The sequence below is a fragment of the Lepidothrix coronata genome, unplaced genomic scaffold (assembly GCF_001604755.1).
Source record: "Lepidothrix coronata isolate B3197 unplaced genomic scaffold, Lepidothrix_coronata-1.0 Scaffold57, whole genome shotgun sequence".
Lineage (NCBI taxonomy): Eukaryota > Metazoa > Chordata > Aves > Passeriformes > Pipridae > Lepidothrix > Lepidothrix coronata.
Window position 1 is genome coordinate 972,341 of NW_016690237.1, and position 20,013 is coordinate 992,353.

At 36.2% G+C, this 20,013-nt stretch overlaps 1 protein-coding gene across 1 annotated transcript in view; it reads left to right on the forward strand.

Moving 5' to 3' along the window:
- ITGBL1 (integrin subunit beta like 1) overlaps nt 1-20,013 on the forward strand; it is a 142,878-nt gene that overhangs the window by 58,576 nt on the left and 64,289 nt on the right. The window contains exons 3-7 of the mRNA XM_017816596.1: nt 4,715-4,861; nt 7,499-7,621; nt 10,622-10,762; nt 13,173-13,313; nt 17,476-17,622. Of these exons, the coding sequence (XP_017672085.1) occupies nt 4,715-4,861; nt 7,499-7,621; nt 10,622-10,762; nt 13,173-13,313; nt 17,476-17,622 (699 nt within the window). The remainder of the gene's footprint in view (nt 1-4,714; nt 4,862-7,498; nt 7,622-10,621; nt 10,763-13,172; nt 13,314-17,475; nt 17,623-20,013) is intronic.

Sequence of the window (20,013 nt, forward strand, 5' to 3'; positions counted from 1 at the left end):
ATTTATATGAGTTAAATTCCCGATAGTTTCTTTCAGTTGTATGCAAGGATCTTCCACTAATTCTCTCAGTTTAATTAGTTTAATTTCTTTGCATTTTCTTGTTAAATAAAGCAAAAAAAATACTCTGTATAACTACTCTCATGGAAGTCTTTTATTCATTTTCTTTAAACAGAATATGCATTTGAAATGAAATTATTTTTTTCCTTTATGCATCATGCATCATGTGTTAGGTTAGTGCTGAGAGAGGTTAATGCTGCTGGACCATTGGTACTAACTGATATACAGTGGCTTCTGTCTTTGTCACATGGGAATGGGAAAATGAGTCCTCTTTTTATTAGAGTATCTTTTCTTCACCAGCAGGCATCAAACTGCTAAATCACAAGAGTTCCTACCATAGAGAATGCAAAGTCATAGTGATAAGTAATTTTTAAAAGAATGGAAAATGGTTATATTTCGTCTTTAATTTTTTGTAAGCTACCCTAGGATTTACCATTTTCTAGAATGGCTTGTGTTTTCTTCTGTCAGTGAAGCAGAGTAATCACAAGAGTAGATCTTTATTGTATTCTTTATTCTATTCTTTATTCTATATTTATAACCTACTTTTTTTTAAATTGTCCTTTACCAACAGAGAGTTATTCAGCAAGTTTTAAGGTGGCAACTCCCACTTTAAAACAAGGCGTAACCCAGTTCTCTCATATGTTTTCGATTCATGTTTTTTTCAGCTATCGAACTGTATCTTGTCTTAGGACCATCTTGGAAATCAAACAAGTGTTATTGAACAAAAAAAGATACTCCTTTTTGTAATTAAAATTGTCTTTTTTTACAATAGTTATTTAAATTCCTTCTTATTGGCTGCAGAATGGGCTTGTATTTTTCAGGCAGATGACTCTGACTGCAGCAACAGACGCATTTAAAACAGACTGCAATAGGATTCTACTTTTGAGATGTAGCGATTGGATGGAAATCTTCTTCAGTCAATCAGATATATATTTAAATGATATTTATTTTAAAATCGAATACTCTAGTTTAAAAGATGTGCAATTGTTTTCACATTTACTACCTAAAATTGTAAAGGAATGCTAAAGAACTAAGTGATAGTAATTTCACCTGGAAGTTTGTGTGAAATGATACTTAGTATGCAATATTAATAGTTTAATTTATCAACTCAGCTGCATATTTGGGTATTTTTTAAGAAACCAAAAGAATTTTCAAAAAACACCTTTCCTTACTTCTATAATTCTTTATGTTATTAGTTATATTACAAATTTTAAGCAATTCAAATGATAGAGGGTTATCATGCCATGTTATAGAACCACAAAACTGTTTGGGTTGGAAGGGACATTAAAGATCACACAATTCCAAACCCCATGCCATGGACAGGGACACTTTTCACTAGACCAGGTTGTTCAAAGCTGCATTCAACTTTGCCTTGAATGCTGCCAGGGATGGGGCATCTACCACCTCTCTGGGCAACAAGTTCCAATGCCTTACCACTCTCACAGTGAAGAATTTCTTTCTAATATCTAATCTAAACACCTTGTTTTGGTTCTTTAAGATACTTCACTCTTAACAAATAATCATAAGTAAATATATAGTCCTATAAGTATCAAAATATATCACACTGTCAATATTGTGTCAATATTTAAAGAAAAAAAATCATTTTTGCAGCAGCAGCAATGTAGAGTGTAGGTAGGCGGGTGGGAATGGGCTGGAGAAATCAATAGCCAGAGGAGACTTCATGAAGAAGGATATGCACCTCTGTCATGGTTTCAGAACCGTAAAATCCAGTTCCCTAGTCCAAGCCCCCCCTCCCTCATCTCAACCCAGTGTGAGATGGGTTTTCCAGACACCACACAAGACTCAAAATGGGGGGAAGGGAATATATATTACAGTGACTGTACAAAATAAATATTACAATACATTACACACACAATCTCAGCTATCTCTACCATGACAAAACAGTATTTACAATGGATTAAACCTCTTCTCCCTTCCAAATAAAAGTCCAGGAGGGAAGAAGGAAGAGATCCTTTCCACTCTCAGAGCAGCAATGTCTCTAGGGCAGCAGGCTCTCTTCTCTCATGCAGCAGCTGTAGCTGGAGCTCTGCCAGTACACACGAGGGGGTATCCAAGCCCCTCGGCCCTTTGTCTCCAAGCGAGGGTCTTCTCTTCTGTGGGCTATGTTCACCAAGACAAAGGTCACTTCACCACATCATATCAACGAAGTACAGAAGCCTTCGTGACGGTCCGTATCTTCAGGGGATTCAAGCCCCCTTTGCAGAGCTCCCGTGCTCTGACTGAAAACTACCAGCTTGGCAGTAGCAGCAGGGGAGCCAAGGTCACCCCCTCTGCATTCCTTCTCTGAGCTTTTCAGCTCCTTTCTGCAGTGCTGTAGCACTCCAAGACTCTTTCAAGTAGGAGTCCATCATCCTTCTCTCTCTAGGAGGGGTCTCCAAGGAGTTTGGGGGGTTTTGGTTCAGTTCTTACCCCAGCTCTCTCTCTCCCTGTAGAGTTTATTTCTGCTCTCTCTGCTGCTGGCTCTCTTTCTCTCGGACAACTCTGTGTCTCTCTTGCTTGCATGCTGTTTGCTGCTCCTTATCTCTTCTGGCTCTCTGCCACTTTTCCTCGGTCAGTGTTGTTCTGCCGCTGCTGCTGCTGCTGCTCACGGTGGAGAAACTTACTTCAGCTTTCTAGCTACAGGTACCTAGCCCAGTTTAACACTGTTCCAAGTCCCTGTAGCCCCCCAGCTTGTGGTTCATGGGGGGGCTCAGCCCCCAGTGGGGCTGAGGGCCCCTCAGCTTGTGGTTTTCACAACATGGCCACCTCTCCAACAACAACAACTACTTTCTTTTCCGGTCTAAGTGTGATATGTTTATATTTTGCAGAAGTACTCATTGGCTCAAACCTCAAGGGTCACCACCCCCTGGGGGTTTACCATTTTATAACTTCGGGGGGAAAACTGTTTTCTCCCACCACAACCTCTCAGAAAGGGTAGGAGCTGCAGCTGCTGCTCCATAGGAGAGATACTGCTTGCTGCTATAGCTGTGCCCCCTCACATTCCTTTCCAGAGCTTCTACCAATATAGTTAAATCAGAGTCTTCAGGCTTCCATTTCTAGCCATTCTTTGCCTACTGCTGGGCAAGGAGGTGAATGGAATCTTTGCACTTGGAGTTTTGTTGTGGTAATAACAGTTAAGAGTAGACAAACATGGGAATGAGAGAGAGGGTAAAGTAGTAAGAAAGCCCATTGTTCATGAAGGATGTTTTAGTTCTATATACCCTCTTAAAATAAGAATTTATATGCAGACCTATCAAAATTACATACAATATATTTATCATGTTCCTTCATATTTAAGGTCATTTTAAGGTCATATTTAAATCATATGCATAGAATCATGGAATGGTTTGGGTTGGAAGGGACTTCAAAGATCATCTAGTTCCAAACCCCCTGCCATGGGCAGGTACACCTTTCACTAGACCAGGTTGATCAGAGCCCCGTCGAGCTTGGCCTTGAGTGCTTCCAGGAACGGGGCAGCCACAACTTCTCTGGGCAACCTGTGGCAGTTCCTCAACACCCTGACACTAAAATATTTTTTCCTAATATCTAATCTAAACCTACTCTCTTTCAAAGTCATTGCCCCTTGTCCTATCAATACATGCCCTTGTAAAAAGTCTCCACCTTTCTTGTAGGCTACCTTCAGGTCATCCTAAAGCCTTCTCTTCTCCAGGCTGAACAATCCCAATTCTCTCAGCCTTTCCTCGTAGGAGAAGTGCATCCAATGATCTTGGTGGCCCTTCTCTGATCTTGCTCCAACAGGTCGATGTCTTTCCTGTGCTGGAGACCCCAGAGCTGGTTGCAGCACACCAGGTGTGTTGTGAGTGGAGTGGAGTACTCCACCAAGAGTGGAGCAGAGGGGCAGAATCCCATCCCTCAACTGCTGGCCATACTACTTTTAAAGCACTACCAAGTTCTTCTCAGCAGAGTTGCTCTTGATCTGTTCATCCCCAGCCTGTATTGATACTGGGGGTTGCCCCAAGCCAGGTGCAGGACCTCGCTCGCGCTTGGTCTTGTTAAACTCCATGTGATTCCCATGGGTCCACTTCTCAAGCTTGTCCAGATCCCTTTGTATGGCATCCCGTCCTTCAGGTGTGTCGACCACACCACTAAGCTTGGTGTCATCAGCAAATTTGCTGAAGGTGCATTCGATCCCTTTATCTACGTCATTGATGAAGATATTAACTAACACTGGCCCCAATTCAGACCCCTGAGGGACACCACTTGTCACTGATGTCCATTGGGACTCTGAGCCATTTACCCCTACCCTCGGGATGCAACTGTCCGACCAATTCTTTATCCACCTAACAGTCCACCCATCCAATCCATCTCTCTCTGATTTAGAGAGAAAGATATTGGGATGGACTGTGTCAAAGGTTTTACGGAAGTCGACATAAATGACACCTGTAGCCCTTCCTTTGTCCATTGATTTAGTCACTCCATTGTAGGCACGACTTGTCCTTGGTGGAGCCATGCTGGCTGTCTTGATTCATCTCCCTTCTGTTTTTAATTGCATGTGAACTATGTTAAGTTAATCTGTTAGTCATGATGATTTAAAAATGGAATTGATGGAATCTATTTTGAAAGCTGGATAAGAAAATATCGCTTTCTGAATGAAAAAAAAAAAAGGACTTGACACACTCTTTCCTTCCTTTGCTAGGACATGGAAAGTGTGACTGTGGGAAGTGCAAATGTGATGAAGGCTGGTATGGTGAAGCCTGTCAGTATCCAACTACTTGCAATCTTACACGGAGAAAAAGCAATGAAATGTGCAAGAATTCTCAAGATATCATCTGTTCTGGTGCAGGTAAGATGTCTTTTGTTGCTTTTGATGGTTTGATGCTCTCTCAGTGTTATCTTGAGAATCATCGTAATTTCTTTTCTAACAATTTTGTAGAGTATGTTTCAAAAGACTGAGAAATAACTGTATGCATACTAAAGTGTTTCATTTTCCTATAGACCTATTTCTATGCATATAATGTACACTGATTCAGAATACCTACTTTAGTACTCTATCCATAGCTGTTTTAGGTTGGTGAAACTGCAGCTGTGTCATGTATTTTGCTCATCAAAATGTTGTGGTAATGGCATTAACTCAAGAAGTGATGCAATTTCTTATTCATGTTTGTGTTTGCAGCGTGCAAAAATGGCATTTGCAAATATCTTTCCGAGGCATTTATAAGCTGTACAATTTTTTGAGACGCTTTTGAATTGTAACAGTGATTCTTAAAATCAGTTGTAGAAAACCTTCTGAATAATTTTAAAGGGGTACTTTCATTTTCAATTTTCTGATTTGGTAACATTTTTTTCTCTAATTGTTTAATTTAATAATCATCCTAACTAAAATAGAGAGTCCTTTCCTTAAAAAAAAACAAAACCAAACCCAACACCCTCCCAAAAAAAAGTCAGAAAACCAAACAACATTTAGAAGACTTCACTGCAGAATAGTAGAATTTTGAAGAGCATTTGCTACCAGGCAAGGTTTGAGACCAGAAATTGCCTTCCAGTTTTTCCATGATATTGATCACTGAATGAATGTTTCAAGAACCTCACTTCTGCTCACTATTCCTGGCCTTTAATTTCTCTCTGGGTCCATACATTTTCATACAACGAAATTTCTCACAAGTTAGCTGCTGGCATGAGCAAAGAACCCAAAGGATTTGTGGGACTTGTTACAGAGAAGTTAGCCCTCACAGCAGGATGTGAAGCCAATTTAACATAAAACTTCTAGCATGTGGCATGCTGAGTAAATGATACATTTCATTTATGACAATAATATAGATTATATGAAACTCACAATTGAGAGACAGATGAGAGACAGCTAAATGAGAAACTGACTCTCAAAAATAAGTATAGTTCACTGTTATTAGTCAAAGTTCTTAAAAAAACCCTCTTTCTTTCCTTGGCTAGAAGTGGCCCCATTCTTCACAGAAAAAACAGTGTAGCTGAACAACCACTATAAGAAGGGGAGTGCTTGTGAATAAATGCTTTTGGTTTTGCTGATATTAAACAGGATAGGAATGGTGATATTAAACAGGAAAGGATGAGACTGGCTAAGGAATTTGGGGTAACTTTGGCTGTAGTCATACGTATTTTCTCTTGGTAGGATTTTCTTTTGATCTATGACTAGCATTGATCTTTGAGTCTGAGCTCTGTTTTTTAATTGGCAATAAAAGATGGGAAGGGATGACATGAATTGTTACAAAAACAGTCCTCTGCAATCACACAAATAATTATTTATTGTAATACTTTTCATTAATCAATCAGGATCCACCTAAAATTTCACTTTTCTGACTCAACTGTTCCTAATCATTTGTCAGAATGGGGATTATCCGTAAACATAACAGTTTTCTTAAAAATTTGATTTGTATTTGTTTCCTAAATAATTATAGTAAATAATTTGAGTTCTGTAGGTTACTTATGTTGTTTATCAGTTGTATTATTATTATCTTATTATATTAGCTCTTGAAAATATTTTTTTGAATGTCTGCCTAATATTTCTGTTCTTTAAATTAATATGTTTAGTAAAAGTTGTGCTGTACTTGTAGAGGTAAAATGTAAACTGATTTCTACAAACTAGTGGTGTAATATCAGCATAAAAGTTCTATTTTGGAGGAATTCTTTGATGTCAATAACCATGTTTTCTAAAATATGTATGGGTGTAACATGAGAAATATGAATCTTGTGAAGTTCATTTTTTCATACCTTCTGCCATAGTGATGTCATTGACTGCTGAAACAACTTGTGCAAGCCTACTGACCACAGGGCCCCAATAACATGGTATTGCACAAAATTCCTAGCCTTGCAATTTTAATAAAGGTGAGAGAGGTAGAGAAAAGGGATGTCTTATATGACCAGCATGGTAATACTTTTGTTTCTAATATGATTTTAATGTATTTTTGCCCATTTTTTGACTGTACAACTCATTAATATGTTTATTTATGAGCTTGGGTCAGATAAACCCTTTGAGGAAAAAAGGGGGATTCTTCTTTCCCTAGGACCAACAAAATGAACTTTTCCTGTTTGGGATAACATGTCACGGAGAGAGGCAGCCACTGAGGTGAGGGGGCAACCCTGTTCAAAAGACCAAGAAACAACTGTGGGACCAGACCAAAGGCGATATAAGAGATCTGTTTACAAACCCATTTCCCTCTTTTGCCTTGTCTGAGCACTCTGGCTTTTCATTATGCCAGAAAGTTTTCTTTTGCGGTTTATGGTGTGGGAAAAAACAACTCTACCCTTCCAAAGCACATGAATGTTGTACCTCATTACAGCTAAGATTAGACTTTTTGATGATATGGATTGTTTCTGTGTCTGTCTTTATTTGATTGGATGACCTTAAGATTTCAGCCTTCTGAGACATAAAATATGTACTATCTCTGATGGACTAATGAAGCTCTTTCTATAAACTGCAGTCACTGAGTACTGTCTTAAATGTTTACAGGCACGTGTCAGTGTGGCAGGTGTAAATGTGCAAACACAGAAGGAAATGGACTGGTGTATGGCAAATTTTGTGAATGTGATGACAGAGAATGCGTAGATGATGAAACAGGAGAGATTTGTACAGGTATGTATTTTAATGAGTGCAAAAAATAGTGAAAATTAATACAGGTTGTTATAATTTAATTGTGTGGTCCTAAAAATAACTTTACTGAATGCATGACTTAAAATAAAAGTAACTGTATTTACAAGAATTTAGTTTGCAAATTGTAAGTGGAAATTTCAGATACAAAAATGAGCTAAGCATAAGGTTAAAGAATGAATAAATCCTGTGACATCCTCCTTTTTTTTGGAAGAACTGCAAAGAGGATTGCATAAGATAATTCACTAAGGTAATTCAAAGCTCATTGTGTCTGTCTTCAGTACAATATAAGAAATGTGAACGCTTTGTGGCACAAATGAGAGCAGGATGGAGGACATAGGAGAAAACAAAACAAAGCAAAACAAAAAATAGATTATTAAGAATTTTGAAAAGGAAGTAAAAATTAAAAATAGCAAGAATAAATGTAAGATGAGAACTCAAAAGCAATTCAGGAGATAAAAGCAGTTCAGGAGATAAAGAGAGAAAGGGATGAATGAATGAAAAAAAATCATCTGTGATAGGAAAGACAGGAAAATCAGATGGAATGAACTCTGCCTATAGATAGAAAAGCAACCAAAATTCAAACTGTGTTTTCATTTCAACATAAGGTAGGAACTGGGCAACTAAATTTTAAATACACACCATTTATGGCATTATAAATGCTGTTACCTACATTGCTAGGGAGGCTTGCCCTTGAGCTGGAAGGTGCTACAAATACTGTCCAAGTCATACACATGCATACTGTGTCTGTATGCATACAAGTGTTCTGATCTGCTCTTAGACTATTCATATCTAATGATGTGTCTGTGTACAAAAAGAGAGAGAGTACTTGTGTAAAATAGCTTTCCTGTCTTTTCCTTACACAAAGAGCAAAATAAATTCTATTAATTTAAGTGCCTTTGAAGGCAAAAAGAACTTTCTATTTTGCACAGGATCTTGCAACAATTACATATGGTACCAAATATGATAAAAAAATTATCATTTGTTTGGTTCCAGTAAATTCTCTTTCCACTGTTTTTGTCTGTATTTTTCCTCCACCTGTTTTGCTGCTTGTTTATATTAAGTTTTTCTTAGCTTTTATTTCCCCATGTTTCATCCAATCATTCCATATTTCAGAAAAGACCAGATGCATCTGTGTGAAAAACTAGTTTTATGTGTATGGAGAAATCAAAGTATGCTGATAAAAAAGGACAAACTGTGGGTAGATTCCAATCTCTGCAGTTGGTGATTGATCAGCATAAAAGTCATGATACCTCATTTAAGATTTGGAGCCTTCTAAAGTATAGGTATAAACTAATGCTTTACTTGACTTGATTGGGTTATATTGTAAGCTGAATAGGTTATGCAGGTAGGCTATGAGTGTTACATTTTACTTTGCTTTCTAACAAACCTCTACAGTACAAAACTATGTTGAACTAGGTTTTATGCAGAAAAAATGGACAGCAGGTGAACTGAAGATCAGAGGTACATAATTTCATCAACTGGGAGCTGAAATTTTATCCTGGGAAAGCACACAATGTCATGCTGAGATATAGATAACATGCATTTTTATTTTTGCAAAAGGGCACTGCATTTTTTTAGAACTGCAAATCAGTTCTTAGGTAGAGCAAAGTTGCAAAGATGTGTTAAGCTTTTCCAGCCTCAGTTGGATTTCTATCAGTCAATTGTCTGCCTCACTTTTTATTACAGGTTACATAAATTTTGGAATCAAGTTATAGCTTATTTTTAATAAAGTGTCCTGGTTTCTAGCAATTTAAATTCTGATCCCCATCTTTATTTTCTTTTTGTAAGACTTTTTGACTCTCATTGAATGATTTTTTTCTTCTGTCAAGAGAAAGTGATAGTGGCATATTTTATCATTTAATTCATATTTATTTGAGGAGTATAAAAGTGTGAATGAAGCATGAAGTTCTGATATTTTAATCTGTAAAAACTGCCAGTATATTAAATTTATTTACTCCTTCACCATCTTCCCTGTTATTTCTTGCCCACTGTTCAAAAACAACCTTTTGGTAATAAGAATTATTTTGGATTGTCTTTGCTGCTTAATTCTCTAATTAAATTAATTGTTTTTGACATGTAACCAAAGAATTGTAATGAAAATTACACGTGTAGTTGCAAAAACAGGAAAAAAATTTATTGAACTATTTGCAATCTTGATAGTTAAAAATATGCATTGACCTGATTTTCATAGAGATGACCAGATCTACTAAGTTGAAGGGAAGGAAGAACAAGATCCTGACTTGATCCTTCTAGTAAAGAATTAATTTATGTCTTTAAGATTAGTAAGAGTTGCAGCTACTTAGTTTGAATTCTTTGAGCCACTGAAGCACATGGCACAAGTACCTTAGCAGATCAAAATGTTCAAGAGCTGGTTTCATCAAGTCTCAGTCGATGCAAATGTCTTTTTTGAGATATGTATGATTTGTTAAACGAACATCTGAAAGATTTGTTTTGCTAATAATTATTTTTAATGAACTGGTTTATTTGTGTTCTAAAATCTTCTTAACAGGTAAGAAGAGTAGCCATACAGTGTAGGCAATGTGTAATAAATTAAGGTCCCCTTTCTGTAACGATCTGAGGAGTCAAGAACATACAATGCTTTCTTAGACATGCTGAGTATGATGGACTCTTGTGTCCTACCTTCATATGTAAAGATGTGCTTAAATTTTAACTGTTACACTTACCATCTTCCAAACTGATCTATAAAGTTGAGCTTACAAATATAAAAATGTTGATTATAATTAGTGGTTATTGATTAGATTTAATCTGTGATTAAATGAAAACCTGTTCTAAAGCAGTGGAGAAAACTATAATTGAGATATCCTTTGTCTTATTTTATGTAGTCATATATGATCTATAAATTGTTTCTATTCTGAGTCTAGCTCTAGAAGTTTTTAAAAGAATAGATCAAAACAGTTAAATTGTTAATGCCTTTTAAAAACTTGCCTTTTTCTCACTGTATAAAATTTGTTTTGGCTTAAGGCCATGGAAAGTGTTACTGTGGAAACTGTTACTGTGAGGCTGGTTGGCATGGAGATAAATGTGAATTCCAGTGTGACATCACCCCCTGGGAGATCAAGAAAAGATGCACATCTCCAGATGGCAAAATCTGCAGCAACAGAGGTGTGTCATTCGCATGGTCCTTCTATGCATATTTATATAACTTGCTTTTATTTTGCTCTATGCATTTGCTACAGTATGACACTGTGTTTGCTGATAGTTTCTAGTTTGTTCTCAGCTATTTCAGGTCTGGATATACATTTCCAAGTGAGTGGGCAGATACCTGTGTTTAAGTATAAACTTAAACAGATCCACATCCATTTCTTGATTAAGCAAACCTAAGTTGGTCTCATCTTTTTGTTTTGTAGTAAGACTGAGCAGGATAATTTGTAGTAAAAAAAAAACCTGTGAAGTGTTCAGTAACAATGGTGAGGAAGGTAGACTTCACACGGTATTTCTAACTACCTGGTGTTTTATTTGCACAGAGTTTTGGAATTTGAATTTTACCATATACTTCTGTTTAATTTTGCCATTTTGGAAAAAAAAAGAGCATAAAATAAAGTTGTTTTTCACTAGCTGCTGTGTTTGGCTTCACTGAACAAAGAGTTAAAAAACAGGAGGGATTTTTTTGGCAATAGTCCAGAAATATTACAGTAGAACATAAGCAAAAGTCACATCTCTACTGACAAAACCTGCTGTACTGCAAACATCAAATTATCTTGAGAGAATTTAGAAAAGTCTCTTCTCATAATTATGAGAAGAGAAATACAGAGATCATGTAGGCCCATTTAGTCTTGAGACTTTAAGATAAAATTTTTGTGTAGTTCTGGAAATAACAATCAAAGTAGCTTCAGATCAGATACTTTCTTTGCACTGAGAAAGTAATTTCTTGTCAAAGAATTTGTCAAAGCGAGTTTTTGTTAAGATTTGGAATTGTATCGTGTGGTTATAACAATTGGAGGAATTGAGTGAGTAGTATAGCTGGTATTCTGGGTACTTACAACCTCCTATACAAAGGTACATTTGTGGGATACTTCTATATCTTTAGCTTTTTGTATATTCGTGATTTTATTTTCATAAAACATTTGTAGACTTCTATGACATGAAGTTGCTTTCGAACACAGTATTTTTGCTCCATTTAGTCCTACTTACCCAGGTTTTAGTGTTTATACACCTTGCTGTATAAGTGCAGTTCATCTTGTCAATCTTGAGACTTGTAAAAATCAAATATTGGGGTTAACCTTGCTGTCTACCCTCCTTCAGTGCTAAGTTGGATAAATTGGCTTTCTCTTTCCCCCCACAACTGTTTAGTCAACCAGCTGAGACCAGATGTGAACCTTTAGATTTTTAAACTTTGGAGAAATGGTGTTTTGCATTTTGATATCCAGGACAGCTGATCCAAATTCACTTTGAAGTTGTTTCTGGGAGGATTAATCACCCTCTGGAGGTGTTTGCTTTTTGGTTTTCTGTTTGTTGGTTGGTTTGGATTTTTTTCTTCTTCAATAATGTCACTGAATTGTGAACGTATTAAAAAATCAGGTGCAAATTTCCTGAGGGCTGCGTTGGTGGCTTTAGCCTTTCCTGCTTCATTTAAGTGTCATGCATACACAATTGTGTAGACCTTACCCTTTTAGAGAAAGTGCTCATATCTGTATGTACTGTTGTCCTCAAATGCATTATATTGTTTAGAGTAATCTGAATAAGATGACAAAGGTGTTGGCAGAGTAGCAAAAGGTGGAGCTCCTTTGCAGGAAATGAGCTGCATGCATCAGTAAGGTCAGGTTGCTTCTAAGGACCTGTTGGCATCTCAGAAAAAGCAGTGAATCTGTGGTCCTGAAGCATATTTGTACTTCTGAAGAAGGAAACTGGTTTTTTTTTTTGTTGTTGTTGTTCAGATTTTCCTAAGTGTTCTCAGTATATTAGTAGGATTGTGCCAAATTTGTATTTCTGTCATATTTCACATTTCTTCTTATTGTAAAGAACTGGGTGTGGCCCTGAATATTGACTTGGGAAAGTGGATAAATATCCTTTTCAGATAGATCTGTGCTGCAGTTCTTCTTAGGTAAAGAATGACCTCCTAGACATTTTCAGCTGGATTAGAATTTGTATTCTATTGTAGTCTTAATATTTATGCTTTAACAATCATTAATTATCTATTGTGCCCAAGCCCAACTCATTTAAACAGAATTGATTTTTATTGTCATTACTGTCAGGGCAAATTACTGTTGATGTCAAAGATTTATGACTGTTCTGCGCACTACGTTTTTCTGTTGATTCCTAACAAGGCTCAAACAGCAAAAAGAAACTTGAACAGAAAGCCAATTTGTTTATATAAACTATTGCTACTAACTAATCATAGAAGGTTTCAAATCATAGAAGATGAACACTCGCTCATGATTAACATGCAGCTTTGAAACTGCATTCCCGTGAGAGCTAAAAATTCACAAGTGTAAATTCCTGTAATCAAACTACTATTACTTTAAATTGCTCTGTTAATCTTCTATCTCTGTTTTTTTTTTTTCCTCTTTCTTAGGCACATGTGTATGTGGGGAATGCACATGCCATGATGTAGACCCAACTGGTGACTGGGGAGATATTCATGGAGATACTTGTGAGTGTGATGAAAGAAACTGCAAAGCAGTGTACGATAGATATTCTGATGACTTCTGTTCAGGTAAGGATTTTTTATAATGTGTAGTTTTATAAAGAGAGCACCCAACTGGTCTGATCTCCCTCTTCTCTAGTGCTCCAGTTCTCCTCAGGAGGAGAGGCTTCGGAGTGGATTTTTTAAATTAAAAGACATAATTCTGTAATTATTTTCTATGCCATTTAACAAAATTCTGTAAATATTAAATACTTTTAGGTGTCCATCTCTCTTCTAATACTCTTGCATTCAGTATAACCTAGCATAAATTGGATAATGGTTGAAACTTTAAAATAGAAGATATAACCTTTCTTGGGGAAATTTGAATTTGAAAGTTTGTTAGATCGAATTGTATTTGTTATTTCATGTTATACGGCCGGGAGAGAATAATCAAGAAGAAGAAATTCAAGGAAAAGTAAATAAAGGAGTTAACAAAAAACAGTACCCTGAAAATACAAAATGACATGAGAACAAGTAGAGCATCAATATATGGAAAATATGAATGTGTGGCCCAGCTGCACAATACTGACTGTACATCTTAGACACTTCTACCTTCCTTTTTCTTCTACTTGTGCTTCAGAGCATTATGTTCAAATTGGTTAATACCATCCATCCATCCATCCATCCATCCATCCATCCATCCATCCATCCATCCATCCAAGCTTTTCAGTGTATTTAGATGGATGCTCCACGTATCAACTAACAAAAGCTGAGATTCCGAGTGAGACCTTGCATACAATTTTGTGTAGTTACTAATAAAGATGCTAATACCAGGCAAGAGAGAAGGACTTTGATCAATACGCGGCATGCAATTTTTACACACAGGAACTCTGCAAAAACAAATGAGTGACTTCAAAGGGACTTGACACATTAGAGGTTGCCAGCTTGAATGCATCCTGCAAAAACCTTATCTGACCTAATTAATAATAGGAAGAATGCAGTCACGTCAAGGAAACTAGTGATGTGGTATATTCTCCTTCTATTACGAGAATGAAGGATCCATCATTGAAAGACCAGAGGAGCTGTCTGTAACAGAGAAAGAAAGCAGAAACCAACACGATACATAAAATTTTCAGCTTTTTCTTTTACTGTTAAAGAAGTGGAATTTTTTTCAATTCTTATGTTAGGGTTTTTTAAATAAATATTGATGAATTACTAGCTAATAAAATGAGTAAAAAAAAGAAAGAAGCTATTCTGAAAACCTTCAGTGAATTAATTCACTAGTTACTGTTTCAACCACTTGCAAATGTTATATAGGTTCATTTAATGAAAGATCTGGAAGGATGAAGAACTGCAGTCATGAGAGCAGCAGGAAGACTTACTTTGGGATGTTGTCAGTTTTTGAATGTATCATTGTGTTGCTGTCAATGTTTTTAGCAGTTTGGGACTGATCAAAATATCAGCATCAGCTAAGGAATACAAAGCTACAAATCAACCTGATAAATGTGTTCCATAGTTAAGGGTGAACACAAGAGTTTCAAACCTAATTAAATTGAAGCAAAGCTGTGGCATCTACAGCTAATGCTGCATAACTGAAACACTGATACTTGAACTCCCCCTTTTCTGGATATTATTGCCATTGCAGCTGCTGCTGCCCAGAATGGTAATGGTTGTAAGAAAGCACAGGGTAAGTAAGACAGTTACAAATGAACTGGGGGAAGGATATTGCCATTTGACACTGGATTAAGGACTGATACAGTGTTCTTTATACTGATATAACTGTAAATGAACAAAACTGTATGAGAAGACATACAAAATGAGGGACTCATATGGCTTGTTTAGTATAACTAAAACCCATGTTGAAGTATAGCTTAATTTTTCCATCTAGTCATCACAAATTTTAGTTGTAATTATTTTTATCCATTCCCTATTCATTATATTTTAGAAAAGCCTAATTTAGCCTTAGCTGGCCATCCAAATATACATTATGCAAAAAAATCCATTTTCACATGAAGCAATGTGAACGTCTTCCAGTGCTGCTGCTTAGTCATATTTCAGAAATAGATAAGAGGCATGAGTATTAATTTTGGTTTCTTGTGGTAGACAGACAGAATCTGCAATTAAACCAAAGATTTAATAGTAGAATTGTAATTGGACAACTTACTTGCTGCACAAAGTGTGCATACATTACGTGTGTCTGCAAAATATCCTCATTTTTCTCACAATTATTTGTAAATTGGTTTGGGATGAATCCAAGAGGGATTAGTCAGATTAGAGAAAATAATCCATCTCTCTTAAAACCTTCATGAAACAGAGATGATAAGAAATTTTCTTGTCTTATTCTGCCTATCTAATAGCTATAGACAGGAAATCACATTGTCCTGAGTAGCATATTGAAATGATAGGAAGTCAGGTTTTCATGCAAAGAGTTTTACTGTAACTGAATGAAATGTTATGTTTATTTCATAAACTATGAATGACAGGAATTGGCAACCCTGCTGTGAGAATTTAACATCACACAAAAGCAGCTTCCTCCAGAAGTTTCATATGACTTGAGGAGACTGTCAATTCACAGTACATCGTATTGGCAACTAGAATCCTTTTTTTAACACCTGAAGTGCTATTCAGTATGTTAATGAATTATTTTCTTTCAGAAGTGTTCTCAACATTAAAGTGATTCTCTTCGTTTAAAGAGATAATAGCTTTCATGACTTGACACCAAAAGAAAAAAGGCTTCCACAAGGAAATTCATACATTCACACATCTCATTAGCTCCTTTGCTGTGACTCTAGCAAAGAAACTATTGTATGAAAGAACATAATCGTCTCACAAGTATCTATCTGGATTAGAGAACATAGCTCCAATTCGCAACCTCTTTGCAGGTACACATGAAAGCAAAGGACAGAATCATGGAATCACAGAATATTTGTGTTGGAAGGAGCCTTAAAAATCATCTAGTTCCAACCCCAGCCACGGGCAGGGACACCGTCCACTAGACCAGGTTGCTCAAAGCCCCATCCAGCCCGGCCCTGAACACTTTCAGGGATGGGTCATCCACAGATTCTCTGGTCAACCTGTTCCAGAGCCTCACCACCCACTCAGAAAAGATTTTCTTCCCAATATCTTGTCTAAACCTATCCTCTAAACAAGAGGAAGACTTTAATGCTTTTCAAGGAAAATAAATAACTAATGTAAAGAAACATTATTCTTTAACGTTAACTTTAAGACATATTCTGGGAATTACTCTGATGACTCACAGAATGCTTGCTTCCCCCCATTTTCTCCTTTTGAACTGATAAATGGATACAAGCCATTCTTAAAATGCAAATACGGTTAGAAAGAAACATAAAATCTGTGTTGCTATGTTTTCATGAAGAACAAGGATAGAGAAGTGGACTTTGAAGCAATGCTTTGGTCCTGTGTCCAATGAGTGATGACTATGTGAAAATTGTGAGAGTTCTAACCTGCTGTCAGAGGTCATGAAAATAAATATTTGATTTTGTGGCAGGGAATGTTTTTGCTGATTCTCAAACTTTCCTCAGTGTTCAAGAAATATTTTGTATTGCCAGAATCTCACTGCTTTAGGCAAAGAGCAAAAAGAGGGAGAAGAGCAATTTTCTTGTTTTTTCTTGGTCTGGATATGTTTGCATTCATAGAGGAAATAGGCAGACTCAGGAAGAGTCAAGTTAGCCAATGAGATACCAAAAATCATATCCAACTACCCTACTGAAATGAGAATTGATTATGTCCAATATTTTATTATTTATACATCAGTTTTTAATAGAAGGCACTGGTTTGAGACTTGGAATTGATGGGACATTGTTTGTCTCTAGGAGATCACATTGATTGCAAGTAGATAAAAGATGGTATTAGTATATTTTGTAGAGATTATGCTGCAACTGTGGTAGAAAAAGAGGAACATAAATGTAAATGAAACGGTGCCTTATGACACCCTACTTTTCCAAGCAATGGTGAAATGTATATTTGTAACCTCTATTCCACCCGTTTGCATGTAGATCATGTGCTGAGTGGCAAAACATGCCTTAAGAAGAAAAGAAAAAAGAAATATGGCTCAAATGGAACGGGAGACCAGTGCTATTTTCAGGGGGAAAAAAAAATGTAGATAGAGTGAAATAATTGAATTTTTTTGCCAGGCTAATTATTGAATGAAGCCACAACTTTGATAAAGTTCATCTAATTATGACAGTTTACTACCTCATCAGAATGAAGGTTAATCTTAATTTTATTCAAGGTCATGGACAGTGTAATTGTGGAAGATGTGACTGTAAAGAAGGATGGACTGGGAAAAAGTGTGAGCATCCACGTTCTTGTCCATTGTCTGTTGAGGAAAGTGCTAAGAGATGCCAAGGAAATTCTAATTTACTTTGCTCTGGAAGAGGTAAAAACATTTCTGAAAGAATTTTCATACTCTTTAAATGTACTTCCATTAAAAGAATTTTAATGATGTTCAGCATTACTAGTACTGAAAAATGTGTACCTTCTTGGCTTATTGTGCATGAATCTCACATACATAACTTGTGAGTTAGGAGAACGGAGGAGAAGAATCAGAAAGGTCACCTATTTTGCCTGTCATCTTCTGCTTTGTGTTTTATTTTACATATCAATAGTTGTTTTGGAGGTTTTCAAGGATGCTTTGAAAATTGCTGCAGCTAAGTCTTTACTAATGACACATTAAAAATATGAATGTATCCTATGCACTCTTTGCTACAAAAGCAGCATGACATTTGCAGCCTGTGTAAAATGTTGTGGCACCATTGTGATAAGGACTGGATTTACTCTGCCTGAGAAACTGCGTAATTGAGTACAAGACTGACTCTATAAAATGCAGCTGTGCTTCAGCACAATTTGCTAGTTGGCCACCGGCTTTTCATTTGAGAAACGTGACATGTGACATATTTCTTTGTCACACTGTAGCCTTTTCCAAAGTTTTGACTAAAAAAGTATACTAAGTCATACGTACACTTGAAATCCAAGCAAAAGAAAATTTTTCTCAAAAGGAAATGGACTTGCTAATTTTCATCTGTCCCTGTGTGAAATGTGGTTTTCTGCAGAGAGAAAAAAGAAAAGGAAATATGAGAGAGTATTGGTAATTGGTAAGTTGTTATGAATTGGTAGGAGTTGTTATTCAGTTGGTAATTGAAGTTGTTATGAATTCTGACCACTTAAGTATTTGCTGGGAAAGGTCTAAAGCTACTCTTGATTTATTGCATTTGACCCTAAATGTCACTTCATTTGCAATATCTACTTAGTCAAAAATTGTAGGTTGTCCACCCAGGTTAGCTCTGTGGTAATTGCTCTTTTCTCCCCCTGTAAATGTATAGCAGGTCATAACTTAGTAAATGCAGCATTACCAGTATCTTAAAAGAACTGTGTGTTAACAACATTGTTGCTCGTTGTTTATTTTTTCTTAATTAAGACACAGTTTTCAGTGAGACCTCTCTTTTATTATTAAGAATTTTCAACGGAATTTTTGGCTATGAGTTAGGTGAAAAATGAGCATCTGTAGAGAATTAATTACATTTTCTTGTTCTTAATTGCAAGAATGACAACTAACAGAAATGAGGGTTGACTTTTGATTTATTTTAATTTTTTTTTAATACTGGCTCACTTTTTTTTGTTGTCATCGGATGCTGAATGTCTCTTCTTTCATCTGCTTCACTAGAAGTTGTGTATGTTGAGAATTTGGAGTCATAAAAAGAAGTTTAATTTGAATAAATATACAGTCTTAGTTATGGAGCATATGTGTTCTATTTTATATTTAAAATACTTATATTTTAAATTTTGATTTTTTAAATTAAATATAATGAAAAGAGTAATTTTAAGATTTCAAAATTAATGTCAATAATTCTATCCTTTTGACTTTCTGAAAAACACTTATTAATGCTGGCAGTGTTTTTCTGTTGAGATATTAGCACTGAAATAAGTCCCTTTCAGGTGAATTCATTTGACTGAGTGATCTGTCAGTCAAAATTTTAAAAAAAAGTACAAGCAGCTTCTGTTGGAACAAAAAGCTTAATTGATAGTGGCTTTCACTGAACTTTGACTTCCAAACACAAAGAGATCACCAAGGTTTTTGAGGAGTGCAAAAGGCACAGATATGGATTTAGGACATAGCATGATGGACAGCTGCTGTAACAAAAGAATGAGAGATTCTGCATTCCACATTTGAAAAAAGATTTCCATGAAAACTGAAATTTTAAAATGGAAAGTAGTATCTTGTTTTAGTTTTATGAACAATTTTGTTTAGGAAATCGAGAGAGAAAAGGAGAAAAGATATTTTAGTCTACTTATCTGTGTTTTAATGGATAGTGTATTTTCTTTTTTTACATTGGATTTCCCTTTCCTCCATTATACTTTGGATATAATACTAAATGTAAATAAGTTGCTGCCTTGCTGAAGTGATTAGTTTTACTTCCTGTTAGCATTTAGTTCCTATGAAAAACTGCCACTGGACATGCACATTTAAATTCATTGTTCCCATTGGAAAATCCAACTACTTGTCATTATAGCTTTTCACGTACAGAAGTGTGAAACAAGAAAATGAAACAAAATAAACATTTTCAATCAAGCACAACCTCTTTCAAGTCTTCAGGGTTGCAAAAAGCCGTGTACTTGTAACACCAGGTCCAATTTTTCTGACATCCATGAAGAGGATTGTGTGACAAGAAAAGGAAAGTCCCGAAAGAAAATGGGAATGTGTAGTAGGTTGACCCCGGCTGGATATCGGGTACCCATTAAAGCCACTCTCTCCCTCCCCTCTGCAACTGGA